This window comes from Ammospiza nelsoni, chromosome 27, assembly GCF_027579445.1.
Source record: "Ammospiza nelsoni isolate bAmmNel1 chromosome 27, bAmmNel1.pri, whole genome shotgun sequence".
Taxonomy (NCBI): Eukaryota; Metazoa; Chordata; class Aves; order Passeriformes; family Passerellidae; genus Ammospiza; species Ammospiza nelsoni.
In genome coordinates, this window is record NC_080659.1 from 1172694 (window position 1) to 1190797 (window position 18104).

Here is an 18104-nt window from a genome sequence, read left to right on the forward strand (position 1 = left end):
CACGGGCACCGCGGGACAGAGGGACAGAGGGATAGGGGGACACGGGCACAGCGGGACAGAGGGATAGGGGGACACGGGCACAGCGGGACACGGGCACAGCGGGACACGGGCACAGCGAGACACGGGCACCGCGGGACAGCGGGACAGAGGGATAGGGGGACACGGGCACCGCGGGACACGGGCACAGCGGGACACCGGGATAGGGGGACACGGGGACAGGCGGACACCGGGACAGGGGGACACGGGCAGCGCGGGACACGAGGACCGCGGGACACGGGAACAGAGGGACACCGGGACACCGCCCAACGCGGCGCCCTGCGGCAGTGCAAAGCCCCGGGGACAGCGCGAACCCCGTCCCGCCGCTCCCGGGGCGCTGGCAGGGGCATCCCCGCCCCGTCCCGCGCTCTGGCTCGGGAGCCCCCCCAGCTTATTCTGCAGTTGTGTCTGGAACAGAACTTTACACAGACGGTATGATTTGGCAATCTTTATATCCACAATACATCATAACCATGCACAAAAATCGAGTGGTGTGTTTATTTACAAAGTGAATTGCACTTAACACAGGAACCAGGAATAAAAGTAAATGAAAGGAACCTCTCTTCTGGGTTGCATAAAGGCCCACTACTATTTATAGCCTACAAAGCCTGATAGTCAACACTACCATGCATTATCTGATCAGTGTAAAATAGGAATTGCTGTTATTTATTGAAACAGTGCAGCCCTGGAGATACTCATTCCATGGAAACATTCCACAAATCACCAACTTCATTTAAGAGTCTGCAAGTAAAGAGAATCCACCCTTCAGCCCCCACTTACTGTGCTTTACTTGAAGGACAGTTCGTCTTAACCTCCAATTAATTGTCTGATTTTCCTTAGCTGAAATTCAAGCCCCTACCTTTAACACTGTTTTAGTCTTTTATGGAGGAAAAAATCTTCCCTAGGTGACTGAGCCACTTCACTGGGATCTTCTTTTCTTCTACGGAGTCCAGAACCTCTAAGCAAGTTCTTCCTTCTGCTTGGAAGGGAAATGAGCACCAAGCCTCGGCAAGACTCAACCAGAAGCAGATCCCACCCCACCTTGTGGAGCAGTACAGCACGCAGGGATCAAAGCACCAGGAGCAAAAATACCTCCTGTACAATTCTCCAACAGCTTGTGTTAAGTTACCGGTTCAAATAAAGGCTCAGCCCAAGCCATACCACAGCCAGCCAAGAGCTCTGTGCTCACACAAGAGGTCAGCAGGGAGTCACAGGACAGCACCCAAACGGGGCATCCCTGGCCCCACAGAGCTGACCTCCACAGCACACACTGAAATCTTTGTAACTAAGTAGCAAGCCATAACTCTTCAACTGGATTTTTATGTTTATACAAATATGGAGCTTAAAAACTTTCCTAGGAACCAAACCTCCTCGTTCTGTGCAGGCTCCAGTGAAGATCCCAGACTAACTCCCCTGTCTGGAAGCAATGACTTTGCAGGAAAAGAGGCTGGATTGATCTGATCTGCCCAAGGAATTCATTTTACCAATTCACTGTTTGTGTGCTCAGGACCAAGTCACTCCTATGTATGCATTTTGGCCTTCACCCTCCCCATCATAAGAGGAGAGGCAGCACGACAGACTCCTGCCTAATTCTGCATTGAAGGAGCTGTTCTAGACAGCAGTAGGATGGTTGTGTTATGACACAGGTGGCAGTACTCAGGGCTTTGTAGTGTTTTCAATATTAAAGGAAAGTCAGTCTCAACATCCAAGTAAAGCAAGCAAAGCACACATTCCTTCTTTTCACAGGCAGCTTTCCTGTTATCAGGAATTTTACAAAAGCCAAACTTAGCCCTCAAATCCCTTGGGGCAGATGGAAGAGAGCTATAACCTTTTTTTTTCCTGACAGTAATACTGAGAGACACACAGCCAGCAAAGCTGTGGGATGAAGCAGTCAAGTTGAGGTTACATGTAGTCTGTAATTTCCACATCAGGAAAGCATGCATAAGGAGTCTGGGCTACTGCAGAGCTTCTCTGAATGTCAGACAGCTCTTCCAGCATTTCCAGCTTCCTCAGGATTCCTCCAAGTCTTCCCCTCAGTAATTCCAGCACAGTAGTGGGCTGGGTTGTGTGGATGCAGTTTCTAAGGAGCACACAATGCTTCATCAGGACACCAGGAACCCCAGATCACAAGCCTTGTCCCCAGTCTGTGCACAGGAACATGGCCTAACCTGGCACAACTGATCCAATGTCCTTTTTCTATTACCACAAACAGCCCTGTGCTCAGTCTGGGCAGGAGCACCTCAAACCCACAGAAGGGCTGTGGCTCTGCCTGGAGAGCAGCACAGCAGCCTGGAGAAGAGCCTTGTCTCGTAGGGAGGGAGCACAGCAGATGAAAGCCCCCAGCCCATTCCCAGGGCTCTCAGGAGCTGCATGGGTGCACACACCCACTGCCCTGTGTGCCCCACAAAGGGCAGGAGCCCCTCCCTGCCACACAACACAACAGAATGGTCCAAGGTCCACCAGTGCTCAGGGGCTTTGGACAATGGAGTTGTTCAAGAGCTCTTCAATACCCATAAATTTAACTGCACTTAAGCCCTAGACACTGACCTTTCACCGGGACTCTGCAGCAAAGTTTAAAGCCTTCCACAAAGTCAAAGACTAAAGAAAATCTTTGAAGAGACAAGCAAGTGACTAAACTGTTTTCTTGGCTTCTCTCACCAGGCCAGACTGATTCTAGAAACTTCATGTTAAGAGCAGGACTTGCAGAGTAAGCATGTTAATACATCACACTGAACTAATAAGTCTTCTTAACAGTACAATTTCTCCTCATGCTGTCCAGCTAATTTCTTTATATAAAGTTTGTTCAAAAATTAAGGAGCCCAGCTCCACCAGTGTCCACTTGTTCTCAAATGAAATATTTTCAGTATTTCACAATTTTCCATTCTCTCATTGCCAGCTGTCTGAACACTGACTGCACTTCATGGTCTGGTCTTGGACCACCAAAAAGGAGATATCCCAGTTCCCACCTTCTCTCAACAGAATGCTAGTGAAGCAAATACCAAGTGTTGAAAGTGCTTCCTGAACTGGAACTCCCTTAGGACAGAGTCCTGTGATGCCTACCAAGGAATTCATACCCTCATTCAATGGGATCAGCATGCAAGCATGCACCCTTGAACCTTGAAGGGAACCTCTAAACAAAGCTGAAGAGTGAAAGTGCCAGCACCACGTGCATCCTGTGCTGTGAGCTGGAGCCCTCTCAGTGCATACAGTACAAAATTAAAGGCATTGGTCTGGAAATCTTATAAAAGAAAAGCCATCAGAGTTAACTGCCCTTAATTTTATTACGTAACCAGACAGAACAGTTGAGACTGGAATGTCAGATTTCCTCTTCAAGCACAATTCACAGTTTCATATTTGCTTTGTATCAATAAAGAAAAATCAACTCACTAATATGCAGCTGGGATTCATCCAGTGAGATACAGGCTCAGAATACAGAGCAAAAACTCACTGCAAATGGTGCCACAAGCCTTCAGGGAGCAGCAGGTGGTTTCCAGCTCTTCCTTTAGATCATTTCACCCAGTATTTGCCATCAGAACATTCAGCGGACACCAGAGGGGATACAAGTGTGCAAGAGCTAGTGAGTGATGAAAAGCCATCAGAGATTTGCACAAGCAAGCAAGAGACTGACTACACAAAGTTGTGGTAACATTCTTCCCATTCAGCACAATGAAGAATTATAGTAGTTAGCCCTGCCGATGACAAATCTGTTACATCAGTGAAGTACAATCATTTAAGAGTTACAGTCTGCAGTTCAGTAAAACGGTAAGAAGAAAACAACAGATTAGTAGTTATTATGTGAAATCCTAATATTATGCATTTTAGTAGAGGTCAATAGTGAAAGATCATGAAGAGAAAGTTCCAGATACTATGGATCTGCAGAAGTTTTACAAAATGTATAAAGTATTGTGTTTCTCTACAACAACCAAAACCCTTACAAGTGCAGGTATATATGTGACATGAAAATATTGCCTCACTCACTCAGACAGGGGCAGGAGAGATCTAGAGAAAAAGCAGCATGCAAAAAAAAAACCCTGGAACTAGCGCAGATCCTGCTTTCAGACACTGACCTACAGTACAAAAAGAAGCCTACTTGTACAGGCTGCAAAAGGTTTCTGAAATCAATGTGCTGGCACTTACTGTACAATAATGTTAACTGATTAACATAAGCCATGAATAAATATTACGCCACTTCATAAAGCCTGCACAGGCATTCATGGTGGCAGAGAAAGCAATGCAGACATATTTCATTGTTCCCAAATAAACAAGAATAGAGAAAGATTTCCCAAGCAGGAAACAGTAAACTACACAGCCAGACTAACTGTATTAGGGGTAATTACAGAATAAGTAATGTTATTTTCAACAGCTTTCTTATGTGTGTGCAGCCACTAAAATCCTCACTGTGAGACTTCATCAGGACAGAAAACAGAGCATTTGGCAGGATAGCTAGTTTAATTTCTCCCCCATTTACAGAAACACAAGAAAAAGAGATATCTGACTATGGGAGGAAAAAACCTTGTCACCTAAATATAGTTATTTCTTCAACTGGTAGAGTCAAGTCCCATTGTTCCCCTCCCAGAAAATAACAACAACAACAAAACCAAACTGAAAAAATCCTAGCAAAACCAAAACAAGCCTATTTGATAAGAGTGTTTCATGGGATAATATCCAGCAGCAGATTTTCCAACACAAACATGTCTATCAGATCAGTGACTACATTTCAAGCCCAGAAGTCACCACATGGAAGGGGTTTCAGAGGCAGGAGGATGTTAGCCCTACAATTAAAGCTCTAATATGAGAGGGGAGACTTGGGAATGGAATAAAGTAGGGAGGAGGGAGTCACTGAATCACAGGAGATAGGAAGTGCACACAGGTTTCTAAATGAAGCACAGACAAAGTGGAGGGCACAAGAGTCATCTAGAGAAGGTCACAGGTTCTGACAGCACTGGAGTTTGTTGGATTTCTGTCCGTCAGTGGTTGGCGGGACGCTGATATCCACGACATTGTTGCCTGGAGACTCATCGTGCGCAGACCGGTCGGCGATTTGCTTCTGCGACACGATGCGGTAGATCTCTGCAAGGACAGCACACGGTGAGAACATGCCAGAACTGAGAAGAAGGAGATTTTAACTTGAGGGCTCTGAAAGGGAATCTAGGCTAATCAGATGTGGTGTGTAACATCTGGCTGGCATTCCAGCTCTGGAATGACTACAACAGCTCTGTCTGGAAAAGTTACTAAGACAAGAGTCCTCATTGCCTTCCACAATAGCACTTCCTATCCTGTTCTTTTTCAATGATTCCATGAAAATGGGGATTATTAAAAGGGTTTTTGTTGCAGTGTGTTGCAACTTCCTGTTTTACTTCCCCGTCCCTTCCCAGGTGTGGCAATACCTCTCTCCCTTCCCCCTTGCTGAGTGACTTCTGTCAATCAGGCTTAACATTCCAGCAAGGCCTCTTGTGGTTGGTCACGTTCAAAGGATGCCCCTCAGGCCTGGGGTCACTGGCCTGTCTTGGTGTCCCTCGTCCCCTGAGACCCTCCTCCTCCCACCTGGTTGGTGCTCACCTGTCCCTTCTCCTCCCCCTGTCCCTGGGCTTAAATTGAGCCAGAACCATGTGCTCAGCATTCTGTTGGAGCTGTTACCAAGATTCAGACATCTGTGACCATGGAATAAAACTCTGGATATAAACCCTCCGACAGAATCCGTCTCCTTTTCCTCTTCACCTTAGCCTGATGCCTTTCCACCTGAGGTAAACTGAGTTTCTACAAGCCTGGGTTTGTTTCAGTGCCCAGCTGCAACACCCAGCCAGCCAAAAGTGTCTCTGAGGTGAAACACCACAGCTGCCGCCTTTGGCCCAGCAGCAAGGGTCAGACGAGCCTGGGCACAATCTCCCCTGTAATATTGGGATCTTATTCCAATAGGTTTTCAAATGGGAAAGGAGCAAGATTGCTCATTTCTAAAACAGGGAATCATCATCTTTGTGACTGAAAAAAAGCAAGCAGCATACTCTAGAAACACCAATCACCAGGGTGCTGGGAAACCTCCACTGCAGCAACAGGTTACCCGATGTCCACCTCCACTCCCAGCAACTGCTGCCACCAGGTAACAGCAATGCTCCTCCCTAAAACACATCAGTGTTCCTACCAAGGAACAGCAATGCTCCTCTCTGCAACACATCAGTTTTCCTACCTATGACAGTAAAAGCTGCATGGGTCCATAAAGCCCCAGACTTCTCCAAATGAATTTATTTGACTCAAACTAACTTAATGTTTGAAAGCATACAGATCCACAAAGCTGTAACCACTGAAGACAGATTGCCAACTTAAAAGCTTTCACAAACAAACTGTTTCAACTGCATACTTAGCAGAAGTCTAGTAAGTGGAAAGGTTTTTAAGTTAAATTATTTCACTGACTATAAGCCCTTGTTCCAACTTCCCTCCATTGTGAAACAGGAAAAGGGCAAGTACTTCCCTGGAAGTCTGTGGTAAATATTATGGTCACATTCATAGAGTCACAACTCCAAAACAGCAACACCCAAAGCCTTTAGTAAGGATTAAAAATCACAGAGGACTGTGCAGGGTTTTTTTATGGGGATTTTTGGTGGGTTTTTTTTGTTGTTTTTTTTTTTTTTTAAGAATCTGCACAACATATATTTATGTTGTTTAAAATGAAAACCTTTAACTCAAGGCCAGTCTTGTCACTGGCTACCAACAGATCTTTGCTAAAGGAAGGAGGAGGGCTGTTCAGAGGCTGTCACACCTTTTTCTTTCCTGCTCAGTACTGTATTTGAATTTCAGCTGTTTAGAGTGGTTGCCAAGCCCCCTTTGCTTTGGTGTAGCATCTCTTGGGGGTGTTTTGGGTTTTTTTTTCTTCCAGTTGTTAGTGATTCCTCAAACAAGTGTCCAGTAAGGGAACTCCTGTCCTGCTGTTCCCATTCTCTTCCCACCACCAAGCCCCCTGTGGTGGTTCCCAACTCACTACTCTACACTGCACATTTTCCTAGGTTCATTCTCTCTTAGAAGAATGATTCTCCCCCAGGTGCAATCACTTTAGGAATAATCTTTTCAGGACTTCTCAGTCTTATTATCCATGTGCCTATGCTACCTGAGGAGACAATCTCAACACTTTTGGGAGCTCAGGTGCTGTGAAAGAGGGGTTTGAGTTCAGTTTGCCTGGGCCTGACCTCAGCTTGAGGTGTTACAGCACTGTGGCTCTCCTAGAGTGGCCTGAGGCCAGCATCTCTAACCTGGGTCAGTCTCAGGACAACACTGCAAGGGAAGACAGGATGCATGGTGACTGTTGAACTACACTCAGAACACTAAAATAAAAAATACTCTCTCAAAGTGCCAGGGAAGTTGCTTCAAATCCAGCCAAGTGTCCCAGATCAGCCACAAATCTGCTACACGGTGCAAGACCAGCCCAGCTCCAGCTCTGGGCAGTTGGCTCTGCCTCACACTCCAGATGCTTCACTAGTGGCTCTTGAATAACACAGATCTGCTGGGCACCAAATACAGCCCATTCCTCATCTGTCAGGCTTTTACCTATGGGAGCAGCTTGGGTACCCTTTATTTCCTGTCTGCCTCTTTTTGGGTGTCTGTCAGTATGGCCTTTCTCCGCTAACCAGTTATTAATAAATCTCTCCACACTTGGGCACCTTGGAGTTAGAGTTGGGGTTGCTCAGTCTGGAGAAGAAAAGGCTCTGGGAAGATCTTAATGCAGACTACCAACAACTACAGTCCCCCAAGAGAGCTGGAGAGGGACTTTGGACAAGGGCCTGGAGGTACAGAACAAGGGGGAATGGCTTCCCACTGCCACAGGGCAGGGCTAGATGGGATAGTGGGAAGAAACACTTTGCTGTGAGGGTGGGCAGGCCCTGGCACAGGGTGCCCAGAGCAGCTGGGGCTGCCCCTGGATCCCTGGCAGTGCCCAAGGCCAGGCTGGACAGGGCTGGGAGCAGCCTGGGACAGTGGGAGGTGTCCCTGCCCATGGCTCACTGTCAACTTGACATCCTCCAGAAACCCCAGGTCCTTCTCTGCAGAAGATACTGTTGGTGCAGTGCAGTCACCACCTTTGCTATCAGCTGAGACTAAGAGTTCAGTAGGCTGAAAATGCTACCAGCCTGCTTTGGTGCAAGAGAAGATACTGCAACATTTAACTTCCAGCATGGCTGGGGCTTCACTGCTGAGATTTACAACAGTGCTATTGCAATAGCTTGAACTTATGGAACATCAGGAGATAGAAACCTCCAGGAGACAGAAACCCTCACCTGGGACAGAAAGGGGTGTATGGGGTGGGAGGGAGAACACAAAGGTGAGATCAGAAAGCTTGCAAAGCAACCATTGTTCCCACCACTCATTTCCAAAACATTCCAGAAAACTACAGACTATGCCCATGAAGAAGATCCACCACCTCAGCTGCTCCTCTGAATCCATAACAAACCATACCTGTAAGGATGTTCTTGAAGGCTTCTTCTACATTTGTAGAGTCCAGAGCAGATGTTTCAATAAAAGATAAGTTATTTTTTTCTGTAATAAACAAGAAGTGGTTCAGTTAAACAAATTAATGACACTTTATTTCACACTTACTTTGAGGTTTTTTAACTTTTACTTTAGGCCAAACCAGCCAGGGCACAGTAATTTTTTCTCATTTCCTTGTTGCACAAGGAACACCTTGGTGCTGGAGTTCAGCAACATTTCCTTTGCCCAAAGTGCAAGAACATTTTCCCCACTGCAGCCCTTGCTCAGCCAAACAACACAAAATACCATTCTCTTCTGGCTACAGATCACACCCACAGGTACCTTGAGCAAGAGCCCCAGAAAAAGCACATCAGCTGCTACAGAGACACAATTCTCCTCTGCAATCCCAAGATCAAAAGACCTATACTTTCCTAATCAGACCCCACTTCCAAATAACAATGACCCCCTGAAACAGTCTATTTTCTTCTTTCCTCTTACAATGCAATTTTTAAAAATTATTATTAAAAAAAGAAAGTGATTAACACTGAAATACCATACCTAGAATGGTTCTGTATCACCTGCCCAGGAACAGGTAAATTTCAGTAATGGAGCTTAAACAGCAACAATTAGAGCATCACTAGCAATTTAAAACAGCCTCAGGAGGAAGTCCAGGGTTAAAAAGTAAGAAGTTGAATCAAGTGACCAAAGTAAGAGACTATCTGGGGCACTTCTCCTCCATCTGAAAATTTAAAGTGGCTTTATTACCCTCAGGGTACTTGCTTACCAGCAAACTTCAGAGAGTGTATATAAGCAAGCCTTGGTAATATTTCTAGAGGTATTTTAGAAGCTGTACATTTACATTCCACCTCCAAGCTTGACAGCCACACAAAAGCTGAATGTGCCCAGGCCTTTCAGGACAAAAGAACATGTGACCAGCGCTCTGCCAGGTAAGGAAGAGAGAAGGAATGCAGTGGCAGCATCTTACATAACTCACCTGACTTCTCCCAACAAATAATAATTCTCAAACCTGATGATTGCTGCATTAAATGAGACTAGATGACACCACTACATGCATCAGTGCTCTAGAGCAGCAACCACCCCATCTAAGAGAAGGTTCAGCATTCATTTGTAGCTGTCCACATTGATATCTACTCAGCAGAAGCAGGTCTCTAGGAAGGAAGGATGGGAATTTTATATTGTGATTTTTTTTTATTTTCATTTTGATATTCTCTCTTCCAAACGCTGCTTACTGTTTCTAGCCTTGTTAGAAGAAGTGTTTATTCTTCAGCTATCAGGCAGCTCAAGGACAGTGTTTCAAAAACATGTACTACCACTAGATTTAAAAAACAACAGAAAACTGCAAACTAAAAATGGCAAAGAGAATGCTCCAAAAAACCCAAACCAACCACACATGCTAGTTAATAAGTCAAGATATTTCAATATAAAAAACCAAAAACTAACAAAACATCTTAAATGCCTTTTTTAGGGTCCAAACTAAAGCTGGAGGTGGGAGCTGAGCCCTGGACAAACGGTGAGACCCCAGCAGCCCCAGCCGTACCTGCGAAGGCCCGGGCCTCGTCGGTGGGCACGGCCCGCAGGTGGCGCAGGTCGCTCTTGTTGCCCACCAGCATGATGACGATGTTGTTGTCGGCGTGGTCCCGCAGCTCCTTCAGCCAGCGCTCCACGTTCTCGTAGGTGAGGTGTTTGGCAATGTCATAGACGAGCAGAGCCCCAACAGCACCGCGGTAGTACCTGAAAACAGGAGGCACAGCCCTTCAGCAGGGCTCTGTCCCAGCCACAGCAGCACCCAGCCCATCCCGCCCTCCGTAACACGCTCCCCGTCAGAAAAAGCTGTGCTGATGCAGACACTGTTGTTGGAGTGGTTTCAAAGCCTAAGACCAAGTTCCAAATGCAGGGCTTTCTTCTAATAGCATTTCTAAAAAAGTCCAGTGTGTGTACCAAAATGCTGGAGAGCCTCCAGAAACCAGGACTGAAAATGTCCTGTCTGCTCCAGCTGTGTATAGGAAAACTCACCATTGCAGAATCGCTGCAGCTGGGAGGTTTTTGTGAAGTTACAACCTAACTTTCTCCAGGAAAACAGCCCTTAATAAAATGTCAGTATTTGTTCCTGATCCTTCAACTATCTCCTGTCCCTCCTACAAATTAAAGAGGGGACTCTGGACGATATTTTCACTACCCACCAACCTCTAATCCAGGAACAGGGTTTGCCTCCTCAGCGCAGGTTTGGGCCCATTTCAACACAAGCCAATCTGTATCAGCAATCCTGTAACATCCGTATCTCTCTTCCACACAATCCTACAGTTTCTCCTCAGTTCTGCCAGCACCTGTCTGACATGTTGATGAACTGAGTCAGGGCACCAAGTCAGCAGAAATCATTCTCTTTTCCCTGGTGTTTGGCATTCTGCTGGCCGAGCAGGCTGAACTGGCTGAGTGATGTGTCAAGCAGCAGTTAGTGCCAGCACAAAGGAGAGGCAGGATCACAGGACTGCAGCTGCACTAACTCCCAGCAGTAAAACCTGTTGTTGATGACCCAGACTAGACTAGAAGTTTTTACAGCAAGAGCAAGGGTCACAAAAAAATTTCTTAAAGTCAACTAACAATTCCAGAAAATATGCAATTTGAAATTGTCACTTACATTTGCTTCTGCATCCCTTTCCCTATAGACTGCTCCCTTTGGGCTTCAGGGTCTCCTGGTTTTCTCCCATCTTGACAATTCCTTTTACCTTGAGTTTAATGGCTCAATCCATTAATGACTCAGAAACATGTTTTTACCTTTAAAAACTGATACACATCTGTAACATAAAAAATCAACTCACTGATCAAAAAATGCTCTGGAGAACCAGGTCTGACCAAAGGATTTGCTTTTTGTCCTCTGCAGGATACTTTTGCCAGCATAGAAATAGGTACAGCTCAAACCACTCTGCAGATTAACAAGGTGCCACAGGTGAAAGAGTTTCTCACCTCCAGGGTTGTGCCCAATGTTGCACAGCCTGCACTATCATTGTTCCCTTCCTACTTCCTGGCTATTCAGTGTCTGCACTCATGTATCTAATTTTCAGGGCTGTGACTAATGCTAAGTCATTGAGATTTCAAAGGACTTTGTGGCTGCAGGTTTTCCTAAAAATACCCTCAATCTCAAGACTAAGGAGGCAGTCGAGACCAGAAGCCATGGGTGTTACAGTAAGCCACCATACCTAGACCAAAACTTGATACCAACAGTACCCAGCTTCCATCTGAAATGACACTCACTCCACATAATGAATGCAGCACATTCAGCACAGACAAAAAACTAAATCCCAAAACTCCAACAGAATTTCCCACAGTTTTGATTTAAGCTGTCATTTGTTATTGTCATCCGTAACCATAACATGAGAATCTAAAACTTACTTTCATTATATTAATCAAGGGAACACAAAAGTATTTGCTACCTTATGACTTGGATCCACACTTAAGTCTGTCACAATGACGTTGTCATGTGTGCCAAGTGTGTTTCACTCTCTACCCAGACATTTATCTGCAGCATCTCTGCTCCTGTGGAGCACAGGGAGGGTACTCACGCTGAGGTGATGGCTCGGTATCGCTCCTGGCCCGCGGTGTCCCAGATCTGCGCTTTTATCGTCTTCCCATCCACCTGGATGCTCCTGGTGGCAAATTCCACCCCAATGGTGCTCTTGCTTTCCAGATTGAACTCATTGCGTGTGAAACGTGACAGAAGATTACTTTTCCCAACTCCAGAGTCTCCAATCAACACAACTGAAAGCAAAGACATTATTTTCACAATTAATTTCTCACACCAGCACCAACTCCAGGCTGCAGGTGGCCTGGCAGGCAGCACCCACCAGAAATGCACTCAGATAACACAGGAGAGACAACACAGACAACACCACAGTCTTTACTATGCACACCTTGCTTCTCCAAGCCCAGGAGAGCCCCAAGCTGTTTTGTGCTGAGTAGCTGCCTGGTCCTCAGAGGTGAAAATGAGAAATTGCTACAGTGACTCTCAAAGTCAAACAGTGCTTTGGAAGCCCCAACCACTGCAGCAGGCAGAGGTAAGACATGCCTCTCACACACTCAACCTTTGGCACAGGAAGGCTGCAACCCACATTTTAAGAAACACTACAGGCAAGAACATGGCAACAGGCCACTTGTCTGCCCAACAAAAGCCTTTATACAGTGTAAGTGAACTCTATTTTTATTTTAAAAAATAAAAAACGTGGTAAGTAAACAATCATTTGCAGTCCCTGTTGGAGTCATATAGGGTGTTCTAATTCAATAATTTAATTAATAAATCTGTTCACCACAAAAAGGGGAAAACGGGAGATATTTGGTACTACAAAAAAGATACAAAGCAAAGCAGAACTTCATCCAACAAAACAAGTTGTAGTAGACTGCATGAGAAGTAAGAGATGAGCTAGAAACCTCTGCCCCCACACATGGTGTTGCCATGATAACAGAAAATGTAAGTGCAGAGAGATCTTCAGCACACAAAACCCAGCTTTCCTGAAAGGAATTGTGAAAACAAAGGCACATCTTGAGGCAGGAGGTTCCCTCTACTTTTTTGCTTACAGATGAGAGCAAGAAACAACAGAGAGAAACACAGCTGAAACAGCTGAGCCAAGCTCCCTTCCTCTCACAAACACTCTTATCACATACCCTTTGGAATTCAAGTGTCCTGGCTCAAGCAAAAAAGGAAGAAAGGCAGCCAGCCTCTGTGAGCTTCTTTAACCCAGGGAATATTTCCTACTCCAGTTCTAAGCACAGATTTGCTGATCTTCCTCATTCATTTGGTCTGCTTTTCCTACAGAAAAGCAGACATGGACAAAAAACAGTCCCAATTTCCCCCCAGCAACTACAGAAGAACCTTCTCATTGCACACTTCCAGAATGAGCTCACCAGTGTTTTCCCAGGGCCAAGGCTCATCCTTGTCTTTCAGTGGTGCCTCAGCTTTTCTCTGCTCAGGCCATTGATGGAGGATGGAGCCCTGCTCCAGCTCGCTGCCATCCCAGCCCTGAGCACATTCCCTGGCTGGTGCTGGAGCCTGGCTCTGCTGCACAGGGCCATTGTTGGAAGGCTGGAGAGCCCCTGTGCAGCTCATCTGCCTGAGAGCACAGCCAGACAATCGTGCTGGCACAGCTGAGCAGGCAAAACACAGCACAGCAGGAACGGGCAGCCCGCACAGCGTGGCAAGGCACCACAGCTCCCACCCAGGAGAACTCAACCAGCTCCTCACAGGGCTCTGCCTGCCCTGGCAAACAGCCTAAACCACCTTTTAGGGTATGAGAACAGATAGATAAAAACAAGATTTTATTCCAAGTTCTAACTCTAGGATTTTGTCATCTTTATTTTCCAGACAGTTTTCATCACTAATTCCATGGGATTGTCCAAGAACAGGCAGAGGTCGCCCTTCCTGCACAGGGAGCTGGGGCTGGAGTAGGCTCCATCCTACAGCAAAGCCCTGGCCAGAACCAAAAGTAACAATATCCACCACACAAGCTAGACCAGACTGGAAGACCCCTGAGGCTTCCAGCTGTTTCTGAAGGAGCTATCTTCCCATGAGTTTGCAGCTGGAGAAAGCACAGCCTTGCCACATTCTAGCCATCTCTCAGGCTCTGGCATTTTAAAAGTATCAATTTGGGGCATAAACCATGCAAATGGCTCCCAGGTCATTAACTCCATCTGTCACTGGAAGAAAATTCCAGGGGTCCTGTGCTCCTTTGGCTGGTTATTCACAGGCTCCCTTCACCGTGCTGCCCCACACTCCAGCAGAGCTTCTAGGAGAGCATTTTTCAGAAGTCACAGGAAGGCAACCAGATCCCAATTCAATAAAGAGCATTCCTAGAGTTTCCATGTGCTTCTTATTAATACCCAATCTTGAGCACTAAAAGGGCATTTTCACTTTCAGGAGAAAGATGCCAAGACTGGGGGCCCCACACGCAGAGAGAAGCTACAAGCTTATTTTCTACAGGAGCTGAGCAAGAAGATACCTTCAACATTCTGGACTAAGTGATTAGATCTTGGGAAAGTTTCTAAATTTGGTAACAGACCACCACACAGTATTGCCTGTTCAAATTCAGAGGTCATGACAGAGAAGGAAAGAGTTCCAAATGAGAGCTTAAGAGTCTGAATACTCTCTAAACACATCTCACCAGAACCGAGGAACTCACTCTCAAAATGCCCCTAAGGGCCACACTGGTGATGAAAAGATCCTGGCAGTGACATGAACCAAAAACCAGCACCAGCCACCTTCAGATGGCCCAGAGCACACAGACAAGCCTTGCACAGTGCCCTGTTTATATCCTGAATCCTGCTCCTTCATTATTCCCGATTTTCCCTCTCCTCCAGCACCCCCTGCCACTCTGTGGGTTATGCATCACCACCACATCACCCATCCATCAACTCAGTCACCACCTCACTCTGCCTCCTGTGTCTGCAACACCCAGAGCTACAGCACAATCCCACCCCACACAGCTGCCCTGGACGCTGACATCCTTGTACACAGCAAGCCAAAGTCAGAATGAAAATTCCAGTGCCATACATCACTGGTAAGAAAGGGGAAATAAACAGATCAATTTATGACAGAATTCTAAAAACACTCATTTATTCATCTGGGAAAAAGAATATATACTTTTGAGTATATAAGAAGATTAAGACTACCTCTGGCAGACACCATCTAATGAGAGTTTGAGATAAATCTGAAGTACATAAGGTTGCCAGATATTGGTGACTAACAGGATACACATTTGTTTTTAAAAACCACAGCCTTAGCTACACAGAGACTAATCAGAGCAGTCTAAATTCCCACAAAAGTAAAAGAACACTCTTTTGCCCTATGGCTGATTTTTCCTGCCTTTTTCATGAGCCAGCACACATCTGCACAATCTCAGATTTAATTTTTAAAATAAACACTGATAGTAGCTAATCTTGGGAGCAAAATTAATGTGCAGCTCACATTTAATAGGCTTCCAACACTTTTAACGGCTCTTCAAAGGTTACGAATTCAATTCCAAATCAATGCATTCAAAACACATCCTGAGAAGTCCCTGCTTTTTCACCATTCCTGCTACAAAACTGACTGGGAATAGAGGCCAGAACTGCTGGCTCCACGTGGGTCACATCCCTGAGCACAGGCACAAGCTCTTCGCAGCCTCACACCCCACACAGCACTGCATACAAACCTTGGCTCCTTCCCCCAAAGGATGCTTTAGGCACTTTGGTAAAGAGTAATATTCTGTTGTGATCAATAAAATAAGCAGTTCTGTTGGGATGCACACAGAAAAAAAGGGAAATTGGGAACAAAGAAGCAGTAGGTCAGCAGAGCAGATCTGTAATCACTCACAATCCCAGACTGCTCCCAAACCTTAAGTTAGTCATTGCCTGCCACATGCTGTCCTTTGGAAATAGGTGGCAGGGGAAACAGTCAAGCTTTAAATTTAATAAAAATAAACCTTCCCAGACTTAAGATCCTCCTACATCATTATTTCTACCTCCAACTACTACACAGACTGGCAGAACATAGTTCAAAAGTCATCTGTGTAGCTAAGAAGGGGTTAAACCACAAACCAAACAAAGTCCTGGACATCATTATAGCAACTGTCCTTGAGGTTTAATTCTACTACTGAAGGAGGCAAAAAGAAAAGTAGGAGAGTTGGTACCACAGCAGAGCACTCATCCCACTTGGTCCTATTTATATTATTTTTTGTCTAGTCCCAAAAAGCCTCAGAAGAAGGAAAAGATAAATAATCAAACCCACAAAGAAATCCTTCTCTATCTACTTTTTTTTTTTTTTTTAGAAATCCACACAACAACCCCTCCCAAAAGATGCACAGAAAAGGACAATTCTCTCACCAGTTTTTTATCATGTGCTACAAAGTTTGCCAGCATCACCACAGCACAGATCCTGACCAAATGGCTTTAGGTTCAGTCTCATTCCAAATAACATTAAAAACGCATTTCAAAGCAAGTATTTTCAAGATGAATGCATTCTCCCTAGCTAACTGACTATTCAGAGAAAGAAAAAAATAAGTACAATTTTTAGGCTTTCAAGTTCCTGGCTATTAAACCACCTGGGAAACAGACTTCAGAAGGAAACTACTTCAGACTCAGACAGTTTAGTATATTTTTACAGTCTGGTTGTCTGCTTTATAGGCAGAGAAGAAATAAGGGCTTTTTCCCCCATTGTCTTCAAGATTCAACCCACTGTAAAACAAATAAAGCAATGGGCAAATATATTTATAAAATATTTCCCACAGATGAGTAACTGTTCTTGTTTTTGCTCCACAAGTTCAGAATCACTGCTGCCCTTGTGAGGGTCCAGGTACAAAGACATCGAACGCCTGGGAAATTGTCACAGCAGCAGGAGACCCCCAGAGCCCTCACAGACCGCCCCAGCACCGCCGGCACTGCCCCTCCCAAGAGCGAACTCTGGGGATGGAAATCAGCTTTCAGCCACTCTACCAACAGTAGATCTAGTGCAAAACAGGCGAGGAAACCAAAGCCGAGGGTGCTACACCCACCTGCACTGCTCCTCGGGCCTCACAGGCAGAGCTGTGGGCTGCTCCGGGAAATTGGGCAGCTTGAGCCCCTGGACAGGCCGGCCTGGGGAAACACCCACGGGACAGAGATCCCGCAGCCATCCCACGGGATGGCATCCCCCGGCTGTCCCCGGAGCCGGCGCAGGAGGAGCAGCACCGAGCCCTCACAAGAGCCCTGGCCAGCCCGACATGCCACAGGAAAGGGCAGGGCAGGCGGCAAACACCCATCAGCACAGCCAGTTAACGCCGCTCCGCTCCCAGGCTCCCGGTACCGGCGCTCAGCGGGGACAAGCGAAGGAGCCTCCACCGAAGCTGGCGGTTTTGCAGCTCCGACTCGACACCAGGCGATCTCCACACAGCCACAGGCACGGCTGGGCACAGCCCCGGCCCGCGGCCCGCCCGCTCCCCGCCGCGGCTCCGGTCGCCTCCGGGGATCGCAGCCGCCCAGCTGCTGGCGCACAGCCCACGCGGGCCGGGCCGGGCCGGGGCGGAGCGGGCAGGCCCTTGCGGCTCTGCCGCCGCTCCCCCGGCTCTGCCCCGGCTCAGACCAGGCCGGGGGCCCACAAGGCCGTCCCGCGCACCAAGGCCGTCCCGCGCACCAAGGCCGCGGCGGACGCCCCGGGCCCGCGCGGCCCGCTGGTCCCGGCCGAGACCGGCGCGGTGCGGCGGCCGCGGCCCTGCTGAGCACGTACCTTTGAACAGATAGTCGTACTCGTCGTCGCGGGTGCCCATGGCGATGGCGGCGCCGACCCTCTGCCTGCCCGGCACCGACCGCGGCCCAGCCGGGGAGGGGCGCTCCCGCACCACCCAATCAGCGCCCGCTAGAAACCGCAGGAGGCGGGCGCTGCGCCAGACCCGTCAACGACAGCCAATGAATGACGGGAATTCCGCTGACTGGCGGGGAACGATGTCCAATCGAAGAGAGGCAGCTGGGGAGGGGCGGTGCTTGGGTGCCCGAGCTGGGACCCTGAGAGACGGGGCGGGGTTTGTGTGAGGGCCGGGGCGGGGCTCCGGGGCGCGGAGCGGGGGCAGGCTGCTCGCGGCGGGGGCTGCGCCGGGTGGGGG

The 18104-nt window shown here is 47.3% G+C and overlaps 1 protein-coding gene across 1 annotated transcript; it reads right to left on the reverse strand.

Moving 5' to 3' along the window:
- Nucleotides 1–469: 469 nt before the first annotated feature.
- On the reverse strand, nucleotides 470–17845 carry RAB11B (RAB11B, member RAS oncogene family). The gene is made up of 5 exons (XM_059489645.1): nucleotides 17732–17845; nucleotides 12066–12261; nucleotides 10046–10239; nucleotides 8476–8556; nucleotides 470–5106 (listed from the first exon to the last, which is right to left on the reverse strand). The coding sequence occupies exons 1-5, from the start codon at nucleotides 17769–17771 to the stop codon at nucleotides 4961–4963; spliced, it is 657 nt and encodes a 218-aa protein (XP_059345628.1). The 5' UTR covers nucleotides 17772–17845; the 3' UTR covers nucleotides 470–4960.
- Between the last annotated feature and the right edge of the window lie 259 nt (nucleotides 17846–18104).